We start from the raw sequence: 14167 nt of genomic DNA, 5'->3' as shown, positions 1-14167 counted from the left end.
TCCTTGTGCAAGGTGTCAATGGTCGTCTTTTGGACAACTGTCAAGTCAGCAGTCTTCCCCATGATTGTGTAGCCTATAGAACTAGACTGAGAGACCATTTAAAGGCCTTTGCAGGTGTTTTGAGTTAATTAGCTGATTAGAGTGTGGCACCAGGTGTCTTCAATATTGAAACTTTTAACATTATTCTAATTTTCTGAGATACTGAATTTGGGATTTTCCTTAGTTGTCAGTTATAATCATCAAAAGTAAAAGAAATAAACATTTGAAATATATCAGTCTTTGTGTAATGAATGAATATAATATACAAGTTTCACTTTTTGAATGGAATTAGTGAAATAAATCAACTTTTTGATGATATTCTAATTATATGACCAGCACCTGTATATTCACACAGAAAACAGCAAACATGTTTTACATTTTGCTTTGTTTTTATTGTATTTTTGAACAAATAAATGCACCCTTTGTGAGCCTTATTAAATAATGAATCTTCTCTAATACTCACTCAATATGCATTTTAAAAAAATCAGGTTGATTTTAACTCCACATTGCATCTTAAAAAAGGCAAAGCTCAAGAAACTAAAACAAACTTCCTAAAATATTTGTTTAAATGTGTATGGCTGTAGCACTATAGTAATTTACAGGTACTTCATTTAAGACACAGCCAGCTGTCAGTGTGCTAATTAAAACACTACCACTGAAAATATCTAATGGTAAAAACAACAACAACAACAAAAACACTTAAAATATAACCTACATGACCAATTCCTAATTCAAAGCATTTGTTACAGAAAAAGAAGAAAACAAAAACAACGTTTTTGCATCACCTTCATGCTGGAACCCCCCCCCCCCTTTTCAATCATGGAAAAAGTGCCAGCCACGCAGATGCCAATCACAATTTGCATTCAAGGCCTGAGCAACATAAATCCAATTAACTTCTCCCCAAATACAACATTTATGAAGCTTAAACGTCTTTGTGGAGCAAGGAGGACACAGGCTGAAGAGCTCATCAGCTTTTCTTTTCTCTTTCTCTCTCTCTCTCCCATCATCCCCGCTGTCCCTGTGATTTCCATAAATATAAATCCACTATTTACTCCCGTCCCTGGCAAATTCAGCAGGAAGATTTCTATTCTCAGTAGAAAAGACCTCCATTTGAAAATGTCCAATCTTGCTTGAATGGTGGGTGGGAGTGGAGCGAGTTCTAGCATAATCATCTCTTTCTGAGTCCTATTGTACAGCTGCATATTAAATGGTTAAATTCACACAAAACTGTGGGGGACTTAGAAGAGATTTGTAGTAGGAAATCATTTTCAATGTACTTCCTTGAAGTCAAGGTCAGAGTATGCATAAAGTGTGAGAGACACAGAAAGAGACAGAGACAGTAAGGCGGAGAAAGGATTGAGTCCATTGTCATCTATCATACTTTCCAGGAATCCCATTACACCTGGAGAGAAAACTTCATACATTTGCACATTTTTGTGAGTTCAAGGTGTCGTACACGCCAAGCAAGGGCATATGTGTGAAAGGCAAGGCCGTGAATCACTATTAAAGCATATGTACACCATGAATCCATTATTCATTTCCTCCTCAGAGAAAGGCGGAAGATTGGGGACAATGCGACCCCATTATAGAAAGCCATCTCTAATGAATAAAGGGCCAATAAGGTCTGTAATATATGGAAATAGGATCCTGCTGTTATCATCTCCTGCCATTGACTGTGACTTCTCATCCTGGCCAGAAGGGGGCGATGTGAGGATACAGATTCAACTTCAGCTCTGAGTTCCCTGTAGGTTGGGATAGATTCACAGACTGGTGTTATAATGTAATTTAACCCAACAGCTAACGCATGTCGCAAGGTAGTGAGGTGAATCATTCGCCGTGCTTCCATTAACGCCAATACGTTGGGTTTACTACTCTTTCTTCTTCTCTCAATCAATCAGAGGGAAGTCAGGGAAGAAAGCTCTGACTTCTCAGCGGATCAGTCATTGCACAAATGAGCTGTGATCCAGATAGAGGGCCCGCTTTCATCTTGTAACAGGCGGTAAGATCTATATTAAGGCTTCTTAGCTGCGTACGCTTCACACATGCGAATGTGCCAGTCTAGGTTGCTCAGCCAGCAGTTGAGGCGAGAGGTAATAAAGTATTAAAATAAAAGGATGGGGGATTTCGAAAGCCAGAAGGATTCTGTTCCACGGTCGAGGGTGGCTCGCAGGAGAGGCTCATTACGTACCCATTACGTCGCAAAGTTTTCCGCATCTCTCTTTCAACGCAGATGTCTCACGGAGAGCAAAAAGGATGCGTGGAGACTGAACAGATGCATTTTGTCTTCCCCTCCTATGCTTCTTTTTCACCCTCATAAAAATGCCTCAGCCTGCTCCTTCAGAAGTAAAGTTAGCAAATTGGCAGAGGAGACGTCACCCCTCTAGCAACACGGCTCTGACGGAAGAGTCTTAGCCCACGCGAGAGGCTTGAGTGCGCAAGGAGAGGCACGTCAGATTAACTTTGGCTTGTTAACTGCTTTAGGCAGATGTTATGTACTGTAGGTGGACTTTTCACAGAGAATTGAAGTGGAAGATAAACAGCATACGGGGGACTTAGGACTGCCTGGTACACCAGACAGAGTTAAACAGAACTGTTTGTGACAGTACACGCGTCGAATGGAAGGCAACAAATCTCTGTTGTGGTTTGCATGACGCATCAAACAGGCCTGGGTCTGCTGAATGGATCGAATTTATAAAAACCCATTGAAATGTTTGAGGGTTTAGTGTCACATTCATGAGTAATGTTTCACAACAAACATTCCAGGCCCTTCCTGTGAGAGAGACAATGAGAGTGAGAATGGGAGCACAGATATGCAGGTCAGAGTAAAATGTGAGCCGGTGGGAGTTGAGTTTTATTGGTGGCATGGTGGGAAATAAAAACACTGGAAGTATATGCATTTCTCTCTCCTAACTGAACTCTAGTATCACAGTCTTTGCATCCTGCTGTCCTCTTAATTCCCCTCAGAGACTGGCATGTAATGAAAAATGTCTCCTTGTACTCAGACTGTATTACAGAAAATATGAAGAATATTACTTTCTGCATTGATTTTTTGTATGCATTTCCCCAGCTTTGATTTTTCATAAGCATCTTTGCCAAATGACAAATCACAAAATGAATAAAAATTCAGTCAATAAAGAAATCAAATCCCTAGTTCTTACACTCATATTTGTTGTTCATTACTTTTACTTCTGATCAAATACATAAAACCCCTTAAATAATGTTTGAAGTGTCGAGACATGGATTTTGATTAAAGGGGTCATAGGATGCTTTTTAAAGATCATTATCTTGTGTATTTGGTGTAACAGAATATGTTGACATGCTTTAATGTTAGAAAAACATATTATTTTTCAAATATTGTACATTATTGTAGGTCCTCTATGCCCCGCCTCTCTCGAACGAGTCATTTTCTACAATGTCCCTCTTTTCAACAAGTGCAGTCTGCTCTGATTGGCCAACTGACCCAGTGCATTGTGATTGGCCGAACACCGCAAGCGCTTGTCGGAAATGTAACACCCCTTTCCATAATCGCGAGCTTCATCTTTCAAAATAAATGTAAAGACAATTCAAGCTTTACAATTATCAGGTATCAGTATCAGGATTTTCAAGTACATTTATAATTTTACTTTGTAACTTTTACTGATATATATTAATATAATATTATAATTCACTTTATAAAACGGTTCGTTTCTGTCCTGGATTCTGATTGGTCATTAGTGTTTTATATTCAAGCTTCATCCAATGGTTCTGTGTATCACTGCGCAACATCCTTAGCAACATAAACAATCAATAATATAACGTAAAACTGTTCATGTATGTGGGCAAAATGAACTCTGTGTTATTTACACTCACCGGCCACTTTATTAGGTACACCTGTTCAAGTGCTTGGTAACACAAATTGCTTATCAGCCAATCACATGGCAGCAACTCAATGCATTTAGGCATCTAGATGTGGTGAAGACAACTTGCTGAAGTTCAAACCGAGCATCAGAATGGGGAAGAAAGGGGATTTAAGTGACTTTGAACGTGGAATGGTTCTTGGTGCCAGATGGGCTGGTTTGAGTATTTCAAAACTGCTGATCTACTGGGATTTTCACGCACAACCATCTCTAGGGTTTACAGAGAATGGTCCAAAAAAGAGAAAATATCCAGTGAGCGGCAGTTGTGTGCAGCTGACAAATCTGCAGCAACTGCGTGATGCTATCATGTCAATATGGACCAAAATCTCTGAGGAATGTTTCCAACACCTTGTTGAATCTATGCCATGAAGAATAAGGCAGTACTGAATGCAAAAGGGGGTCCAACCCGGTACTAGCAAGATGTACGTACCTAATAAAGTAGCCAGTGAGTGTATTTAATGATGTATAAGTGACCCCTGCTGATGTTGTGATCATTCATCTTTCATTTTGAGACCACGCCCTTCTCCCTTCAAAGAAACTCTTCTCATATGGGAGACATGTTGATGTGTGTGCGTGTATGTGTGGAAGCTCACCGTTTCTGAAGTAAGGAGGGAATATTACTGTATTTATTAGCTTTCTGTTTCAGGTATGATTATGCATATCCATATGTTTATCAGTTTACAGTGTAATGACGCTTACCAACTCACGCTGTGCTGTGAATAAGTCTGTTTTTTTTAAACTAAAAGACGGAAAACAGAAGTTTTCTCATGCTGAGAGATAAGCAGATGTATGTGTGTGAGAAAATGTTATATACACCCAGTATTTACAGTACACACCCAATTTACAGTACACAAATAATAAATTTATACAAAAAGCTGCATGCATAAAGCATGGCAAGACAAATGAAGGAAAGAAGAATAGTGGGCAAAAACCAAAAGTCAATGACAAGGACTGTCAAACACCAAGAAGGATTGTGTCCAAACAACACAGAACTACTGCTGCCAGCAAACCTCAGTATTTGAGAAGAGAACTTCACAGAGCTCCATTGTTAAAACTTTAATCGCAGATGCCAATGCTAAAATCCAAAAACCAAGGAGTCATGATCATAAAACCTGGAGGCTGGAGCACCAAAATGAGCTTCACCCTCTGTACTGTCCAGACAAATCACCTGACTCGAATATTATCAAACTTTTAGAGAGAAGAGTGAGAAGCAGATTCCCTCCTTCAACATTTTGGCAACAATTGGCAGATCTTCCTATAGACAACATTAAACTGAAGACTATCAAAAGGTTCATGAATCAATTCTAAGATGGTTGGAAGCTGTATTAAGGGGACATGATGGTAAAACAACTCAATTAGGAAATACTGCCTATTTCCCAGGTGTTCAAATGATTTGTCTGACCCCTTTGTGCCTGTATCTGTAATTATTATTAATAATAATGTTCAGGGGTGTATGTTTTTTTTTTTGGTCAACATTTCAAATTTAAATGGTAATTTAGCTAAATACGGACAAAAAGGGAGTTATTCTGCCTGCCTATTGCATGTTGTCAGTAATGCTGACAGCCCTGCAGACTGGAACAGATATACAGAGGTGTGTTTGATCCCTGACAGGTGGGCATGGGTTGAGCCAGTGACTGCAGAAAATATAACTTGCCCTCAGGCCTTGGAGGAGGAGTGGGATGCTGGATGAACTACAGTAGGCCATACTGGGCACAGCATACAGAAGAACCAGCAACCCGAGGGGAGGGAGAGGTCTGGAGTCCACAGAAAGTCACAAAGGTCTGTGGATAAAGCCCTGCAGCATCCCACTAATGTTAACATTCTAATCCACATGTGTGCAGCAGCAGTCATGAAGGCTGGTTGTAAGACTGTGTAAAAGTGTGTTTTTGTGTTGGTGTACATAAGTGAGTGAGAGAGTCTTCACTCCGCCACACTCAGGAAAGCTGATTTTCTCAAGACCTCATACCCACCCCAAAAATTAATCCACAGCTTAATGCCTGGTATGGCTAGTCTGGGGTGCAACGTGCTGTGATGTGATAGGGGACCAAAAAAGCATGCACACACACACACACACACACACACACACACACACACACACACACACACACACACACACACAAGTGTCTCTCTACTGCAGTCATTCCCATCCAAGGGTGGAAAGATTTCAATTTTGTTCAGTTAAAACTATAAAACACAAGTTATGACTTCAAATAAATAAAATAAAATAAAATAAAATGTTGAATAAAAATAATATTGTGATTTCTTTTCCCAACAATTAATCACTAAACAATTTTAAGGAAAGAGATCAAGTACAGTATGAAGACTCCAGAGAGAAACTGATTTCTTTCTCTGCTCATATCACTTGCACTTCCTGAGAAAACAACTCATTTTTTACCCATTTGACTGCATCAAATGTCTCAAATCAAACTAAATCTAGTTATAAAATAACAGATTCAGTATTTCTCAAATTGCTTCAATTTACTCAAATTGTCTCAGTTTGAGAGGAAGCTACTTGGTGTGTGAGTTTTTCACCCACTGTTTTTAATTTAATTTAGAGGGAATTATTGCAATAATGGCCATATCTAGTATAATCAGCATTAGAAGAAACACATTTCTGATTAACTGTAGATGATCTGAAGACTTCTGATGGTGCTGTGAGGGTACATCAGGCAAAAAACAAAATAAAAAACAAATAAAAAATTAGGGAAAAGCTGCTCTACTGCTTATGATGCTGAAGGTTACTAATACTGAACACTGAATCATAGATTGACATGAGCTGTGGTAGAAAAGCTGGTACAAAAAAAAAAAAAGATTAATAATAATATAAAAAAAAAATGTTTACATGTGAACATTGAAACACAATGCAACAGTATGGTAATGAAAGCTTTGGGATTAAGGCTCCTGGCTAATAATTGAGCGTATCATAAGTGCAGGTCACTGGTCAGAGTGACATTTCATATATCCTCTATTCACAATACAGGTTTAATGAGGTCAATCACAATGTCTCGGTGCAGGAGAAATAAATGAGATTTTGAAACGGACTGGCAGATCAAAAGCTAAAGCAAATTGTAGAGGGAACAATAAAGAATAAAAAGGAAGTCAGAAAGAAAAGGAAAAAAAAAATCCAAATTGCAAGAAAAAATCTCTGCAAAACTGTTCACTGTATAATTATCAAGACATATGTGTTTTAGGATCATTTATTTGATCAGTTTGCTCAATAAATTGTGATTTGGAAGAATGAATTGCATGTTTGTGTTTCTGTATCTCAAACTGTAGAGAACAACACTAAAAAGAGCAGAAAATGTGTATTTATGTAAAAATATATATAATATTCTAAATCTCTTTACTTCAATTTTGAAAAATGACCAACAAATAAAGATAACTATTTAAATATTATATAATATTATAATATTACAAATGACTTCTAATGCAAATACACTCACCTAAAGGATTATTAGGAACACCATACTAATACTGTGTTTCACCATACTAATACTTTCGCCTTCAGAACTGCCTTAATTCTACGTGGCATTGATTCAACAAGGTGCTGAAAGCATTCTTTAGAAATGGTGGCCCATATTGATAGGATAGCATCTTGCAGTTGATGGAGATTTGTGGGATGCACATCCAGGGCACGAAGCTCCCGTTCCACCACATCCCAAAGATGCTCTATTGGGTTGAGATCTGGTGACTGTGGGGGTCATTTTAATACAGTGAACTCATTGTCATGATCAAGAAACCAATTTGAAATGACTCAAGCTTTGTGACAATGTGCATTATCCTGCTGGAAGTAGCCATCAGAGGATGGGTACATGGTGGTCATAAAGGGATGGACATGGTCAGAAACAATGCTCAAGTAGGCCGTGGCATTTAAACGATGCCCAATTGGCACTAAGGGGCCCAAAGTGTGTCAATAAAATATCCCCCACACCATTACACCACCACCACCAGCCTGCACAGTGGTAACAAGGCATGATGGATCCATGTTCTCATTCTGTTTACGCCAAATTCTGACTCTACCATCTGAATGTCTCAACAGAAATCAAGACTCATTAGACCAGGCAACATTTTTCCAGTCTTCAACTGTCCAATTTTGGTGAGCTCGTGCAAATTGTAGCCTCTTTTTCCTATTTGCAGTGGAGATGAGTGGTACCCGGTGGGGTCTTCTGCTGTTGTAGCCCATCCGCCTCAAGGTTGTGCATGTTGTGGCTTTACAAATGCTTTGCTGCATACCTCGGTTGTAACGGTTATTTCAGTCAAAGTTGCTCTTCTATCAGCTTGAATCAGTCGGCCCATTCTCCTCTTTTCGCCCACAGGACTGCCGCATACTGGATGTTTTTCCCTTCTCACACCATTCTTTGTAAACCCTAGAAATGGTTGTGTGTGAAAATCCCAGTAACTGAGCAGATTGTGAAATACTCAGACCGACCCGTCTGGCACCAACAACCATGCCACGCTCAAAATTGCTTTAAATCACCTTTCTTTCCCATTCTGACATTCAGTTTGGAGTTCAGGAGATTGTCTTGACCAGGAACACACCCCTAAATGCATTGAAGCAACTGCCATGTGATTGGTTGATTAGATAATTGCATTAATGAGAAATTGAACCGGTGTTCCTAATAATCCTTTAGGTGAGTGTAAATTATTTTTCTTTGTATTCTTCAACGTTGTATTCATCAAAGAATCCTGAAGAAAATTCTGAAGGATCATGTGACACTGAAGACTGGAGGAATGGCTGCAGCTTTGACATCATAGCAATACATTTTAAAACAAAATATTAATAGAATAATATTTTTCTGTAATTTTGATCAATTAAATGAAGAATGTGCTTTTTCATTCCACTACACTACTTTTCCATTATTTATCTATGTGAACATGCTAGACAGACTTGTTTGCTTGATGCACTTGAATCTTTTGGGTCTCACAGTGTGTCTATTATTTGTAAAAACTTTTTTTATTTTTATAAATCATTTCAAGTAAAAATAACTTTTTCTCTGGCCCCTTGGGGAGTATAAGAGACTTAATTTACATTGGTAATTAACAGTGTAAGACTGATTTCACTCACTCGTATGGGTTGCTGGGGTCTGCTCCTTGTAGCTCTGATGGGATGGGAATGCGTTTATAGTACATCTCCCAGTCAAAGGCTCCCCTCATGGCGTCCCCCGCCTGTGCCTCGTATCCAAAGTGGTTATGGTCAATCACGTCTATCATGGGACATACAATGGTTTTGGGGTTCTGTGCGATCTGGTCTGCAGGCAGAAGGCAAGAAGGGAAAAGGAGAAGATAAGTTAGGTAAAGCTAGAAATCTACCATTTCCGTCTCTTCACAAACACTGCGTGGAGAAGAGGAGGAAAGAAAAGAAAGGGGAGGCAGCGCCTCTCAGGAGTCTCCCTCCTCTCCTGGATCACTTGGTCTCCTTTGCTCTGCTTGGCTGAGTGTGGTGACCCTGTAAAATTTAAAGCCGCCTGGCGATTAGAAACAATTACAGCGCTTCAAAGTAGGTTTGCTCCACTGAGGGCCGAGCAGAAAGGACCCTCGGCCCTTAACTCTATCTCTGTCAGTCAGCAGCAGCTAAGCCGTCCCAGATCTGTCACCCTCACTCTCCCTCAACACCACTGCACTACTGGACCATGGAGATCGCAGAGAGAACGCAAAAGAGAATGAACAGACCTGGAACATGGGCTTAAACACACAACACCACACACCTTAAACAAATACATCATGAAGATTAACCCTTAAATGCATTCTTTAGTGACCCGGACCTATATATCCAGCACGGATGGATCTCTAACTGCTGCAATAGCAAAAAACTCTCTTGATATTTTAAGAACAATTACAGAAGAATAAAATAAAGCATATTTTGTTACCTTTTGAAACATAAAAGGGTTCAATTTGAGCAGATGATTTTACCATCGCTGTCATTGTCAGAGCGCACTTCCACAGTACATTCAGCATCTGCCTCATATTCACCATCTCAGCCATATTCCCAAAACTATCGTTTTCAATGATTTCATATTCAGTATTTTGATCACTGGCAGCTTATTCACCACATCCAGCATCAAATGACAGTGACATTTATATTTCATTACGTATAGTAATTACTCTGCAGTAAAGCCATTCAAACCACTTCAATTTTTGCTGATGATATTCGTTTGTTTTATGCCTGCGGTAATTATGAGTGAAACATCACGTCATCATTGTGTATCAAACAGTGCCACCTTGAGGAAAAAGATGCATTGCACATACTGAGTCATCAGATATGTAAATATAGTTACACATTTACATACTTTGGGTCTCTAGCTACCCTATTTACTTTTTACCAAAAATTAATCAGAAAACAGGCATTCTTTTATATTTTAGTATTTTTTAAATATTGTTTATAATTAATAGATTGAGGAATACTAAGAAAGTTGATGTCTAACTTAAAAAAAATGAAGGAGGGAGAGGGTAGAGAATGATGTGCCGGGTCGCTAAAGACCCGGGGTATGCATTTAAGGGTTAAACCCAAGAGCTGTCTCTGTCTGTCTGAAACTGAGGCTGCAATGACCATTGCAAGACTCAGTGCTTTAGTCATACTCACAATGATAATTCCTGATGAATGATCATTTTATATTAGAAAATTAAGTCTCTTAAAACATACTTTACTAGACTTAAATGAGCTTGGTTTTTATCCAAGGCAACTTACATTGCATATAAATTAGATATTTTATGAGTATATCCATTATTTGGGAATAAAACCTGACTTTGGCATTGCTATAGCACTATGGTATGCTGTTTGAGCTATATGATTTATTGATTGATATACATTTTTATTCAGCATGGCTGCATTAAATTTATGAAAAATAACAGTAGGGATATTTGTATTTCTCTTCCAAACATTTTTTATTTTTTTATATTCATCAAAGAATCCTTAAATAGCACAAATGTTTTCAACAATAATTACAAGAAATGTTTCTTGAGCACCAATTCAGCATATTAGAATGATTTCTTTCTTCCACCTGAAAGTAATGAAAATTCCCACCACGGAATAATTTCCACCACATCTCAAAATATGCGTTAATTAACATTCTTTGATGGAAATGACATTTTGAACACTTTTGTCTTGCAATTTTAAAAAGTGTCTTAAACACTTAAAATAATATTTTCATGCATTTTGAATAATTCAACAAAATTATGCAGCCTGAAAAGAAAATGTTTTACACTAAAAATAATAATAATTTTTTTTATGTTTCTTTATTTACACACATCATGTCTTGTTTCATCTCAAGCTCTTCACCGACACTTCACATTTTCATATTTCTTGAAAAACTGATATTTGATATTTTTTTTTACACAAGAAATATTGAAACTGTGTATTTAACTGTTTTTATATATTATAATAGGTTTAATACATTAAATGCAACAATTCATATTTTTATATTTTTATTATGAATTGTCACAGTTTAAGATTAAAGTCTAAGGGCCAGATTTCCTAAACAGGGCAAATTAGCAGCAAAGTGCACTTCCAAAACAGGGAATTCTCTGTATAAATAATGGCGCAAATACCAGTAATTTCAACGAGCGCAAATATTAGTAAATTGCGTTGCGTGATTCATTTTAATACTCTCCTCCCATAAATTTTGCACCTGAAAGAGAAACTCCTATAAATGCATATTCAATAAGGTCAGGCGCAAAAATAACTGTCCACGCCTTTTCAGCGCCAATTCTTCACTGTGCATCTTTAGTAAATCCTGACAGTACCAGAAGACGGCTTGCACCCTAAGTGTGGGAGAAAGGTTATAGTAAAATCAATATGCAAAAGGCATTTGAAAAGCAGCCAAAATAAATGTTGAAAATATGGTAAAACTTTTCCAAAACCCTTTTAAAGGGATCTTCATATCACACAAATTCAAAAAGTTGGAATAAGGTGTATGTAGATATTATGTTTTTTTGAATACTAGTCATCAACCTCCACAAACATCCAGCATCCACCCATATGATGTGACAGCAACCAAAACACTGTCTTCTCCACTGATAACTGGTGTGTGGTCAGAGCAATTTAGCCAGGTCTCAGGAGGTCTCCCATCCAAATACTAGTCAGGCTCAACTGTGCTTAGTATTAGTGGCTAGCCAGTCAAGAGCTGTGGGGGTATAATCTGTTGGCTTTCTCCTGCAGCAGACAATTTTCTGTGCTTTTTCTATTATTGTATAGTGAATACAAGCAATTCTGTTAGTATACCGGTAGCTTAACTACCACTAAGCACAAATTACAAGAATACATGCATTGCAGTGCAATGCTACGAATAGCTGTTATGATTACATGAAGAATTTACTGTCAGCTTTGTGTCATTAGTTAGGATAAAGGACGTTTTCTGTCGAGCTGTTGGCTTGGCATTTGTTTATGTGTGTGTGTGTGTCAGTTCAAGAACAGGCTTTCCTAAAAAGCTACCGCACAAACAACCACCTGCGTTCTCCTGCCAACATTCACATATCATGCCTTTGTTTTCTCTCTGGCACCGAGTATCCACTTTCCTACCATAAGAACCCGCTCTGCTGTGGCGCTTACTGGGGCTGAATCCTTTGTTTGATTCTTTATCCTGTTGCAGATGTATTTAAGTAGTCTAATCTGAAAACCAAGGACTCCATCTGCCGTCTGCCCAGTTGACGAAGACAAATGAAGAAGAATTTAGAGGAAGACTAAGGAGAGATTTCTGAATTAGATTGGACCGATTTCTGTAAGAGTAACAAAACAGCATCAAACCAGGCAGACCAGACTGCACATTGTAACAACATTTCAGTGCATTTCTAAAACAATTTGAAGACAAAGGACACACAGATCACACTTAGAAGGACACAATTCCGGCACAAAGAAATTTCAGTTGTTCTGGAGATGCTGGATTTCTCTATAGAACACATAAGCTCTATTCAAAGGGGAAAAATTTACTCTGAGGAGGTCAGCTAAATTTGTGTTTCTCAGACATACTTTATGATAATGAATCACACATGCTTGTGCATTTTCACACAACCTAAGTAAAAATGACTGATGAAATGACTGTTTTTTAGTGGTCCTCTGATAAAAGTTAATACCATCTGTATAGGAGTGTCTGTGATGGCTCATTTTTCATTTTCTGTCATTGAATCCTGTAACTAAAGCTAAATTTCACATTGTGCTGTCTGTGTCAAGTTTATGTTCTGTTTTGGTTTAGATTTCCCTGTGTTTCTGTTACACCTGCCAGGACCTACAAAAAAGATGGACTTGGCTGAGGACTTTCTCCTGAACATCCAGCAGGACAGCCTTTGGAACGATATGTGGAGCAGTTCCTGAGTGTAGTACATCTGGTGAGCTGGAGCGATCACATGGTTAATGCCTGCTTCCGAATGGGACTCGATGACGATAATTTGTTTCTCTTGACTATTGTTATGGACCCGTTGGCTTTATTATGTCCTCAATTTAAATGGCTCTGAGTTCCTTGTTGATGTGGAGGATAGTAGTCCTGTTCTCAATTTAAATGGCTCTGAGTTCCTTGTTGATGTGGAGGATAGTAGTCCTGTTCCCATTTGGAGGCAAGTGGGCGCTTCAGCTCACCATGTACGTTCCAAAGAGCCCGCTCCTCTCAAGCAGCCCAGAAACAGTGGCTGCTCCACTCTCAAGCCCACAGGCCACTTCACTTTCAAGCCCTAGGATAGCGACAGTATCCTGTTTAACCTCAGCAGCCCAGAAACAGTGGCTGCTCCACTCTGAAAGCTCTCACTTTCAAGTCTCCTTCATCTTAGCTGTTCCTGTCCAGCTCTCCTTCAAACCTGAGTCTTCTTCATCTCGCTGATCCAGGAGCCGACAGTATCCTGTTTAACCTCAGCCCAGAAAAGGAGGATGAGGACCAGAGCGCCCTCCGGTGCCCGCTCCTCCAGAGTGCCCTCCAGAATCCCTCCTGGCATGGAAACACCTAGTTTTCCCCAAGAAAATTTGGAGGGGCCATATGTCTGGGGAACCCGGACAAGGCCACGAAGGCTCATCTTCCATGGCCTCCTGAATGGCCGGATCCTCTATGGCCTTCTGGCATGGAAATAGCTTGTTGGCTTTCCTTGTCTCCGCCCTGTTCCTGAAGGCCACGAAGGCTCATCGCACCCGCGCCCCACTCCCTGGTTTTGCACGGGATGGTCCTTCCGCTTTCCTTGTCTCCGCCCTGTTCCTGTTCGGGATTTTCCTTCCGGGAAGGTGCTATATGTCACGTTAATGTTCTGCTTTGGTTTAG

The 14167-nt window shown here is 39.1% G+C and overlaps 1 protein-coding gene across 2 annotated transcripts in view; it reads right to left on the bottom strand.

Annotated features, from left to right (window-relative positions):
* Positions 1 to 14167, bottom strand: part of LOC109108374 (polypeptide N-acetylgalactosaminyltransferase-like 6) — a 224313-nt gene that overhangs the window by 21454 nt on the left and 188692 nt on the right. For both annotated transcript variants that reach the window (XM_042716527.1, XM_042716526.1), the window contains exon 7: positions 9001 to 9184. In XM_042716527.1, coding sequence (XP_042572461.1) covers positions 9001 to 9184 — 184 coding nt within the window. The remainder of the gene's footprint in view (positions 1 to 9000; positions 9185 to 14167) is intronic.

This window comes from Cyprinus carpio, chromosome B1, assembly GCF_018340385.1.
Source record: "Cyprinus carpio isolate SPL01 chromosome B1, ASM1834038v1, whole genome shotgun sequence".
In the NCBI taxonomy this organism is placed as follows: domain Eukaryota; kingdom Metazoa; phylum Chordata; class Actinopteri; order Cypriniformes; family Cyprinidae; genus Cyprinus; species Cyprinus carpio.
This window is presented reverse-complemented; position numbering and strand designations above follow the sequence as displayed.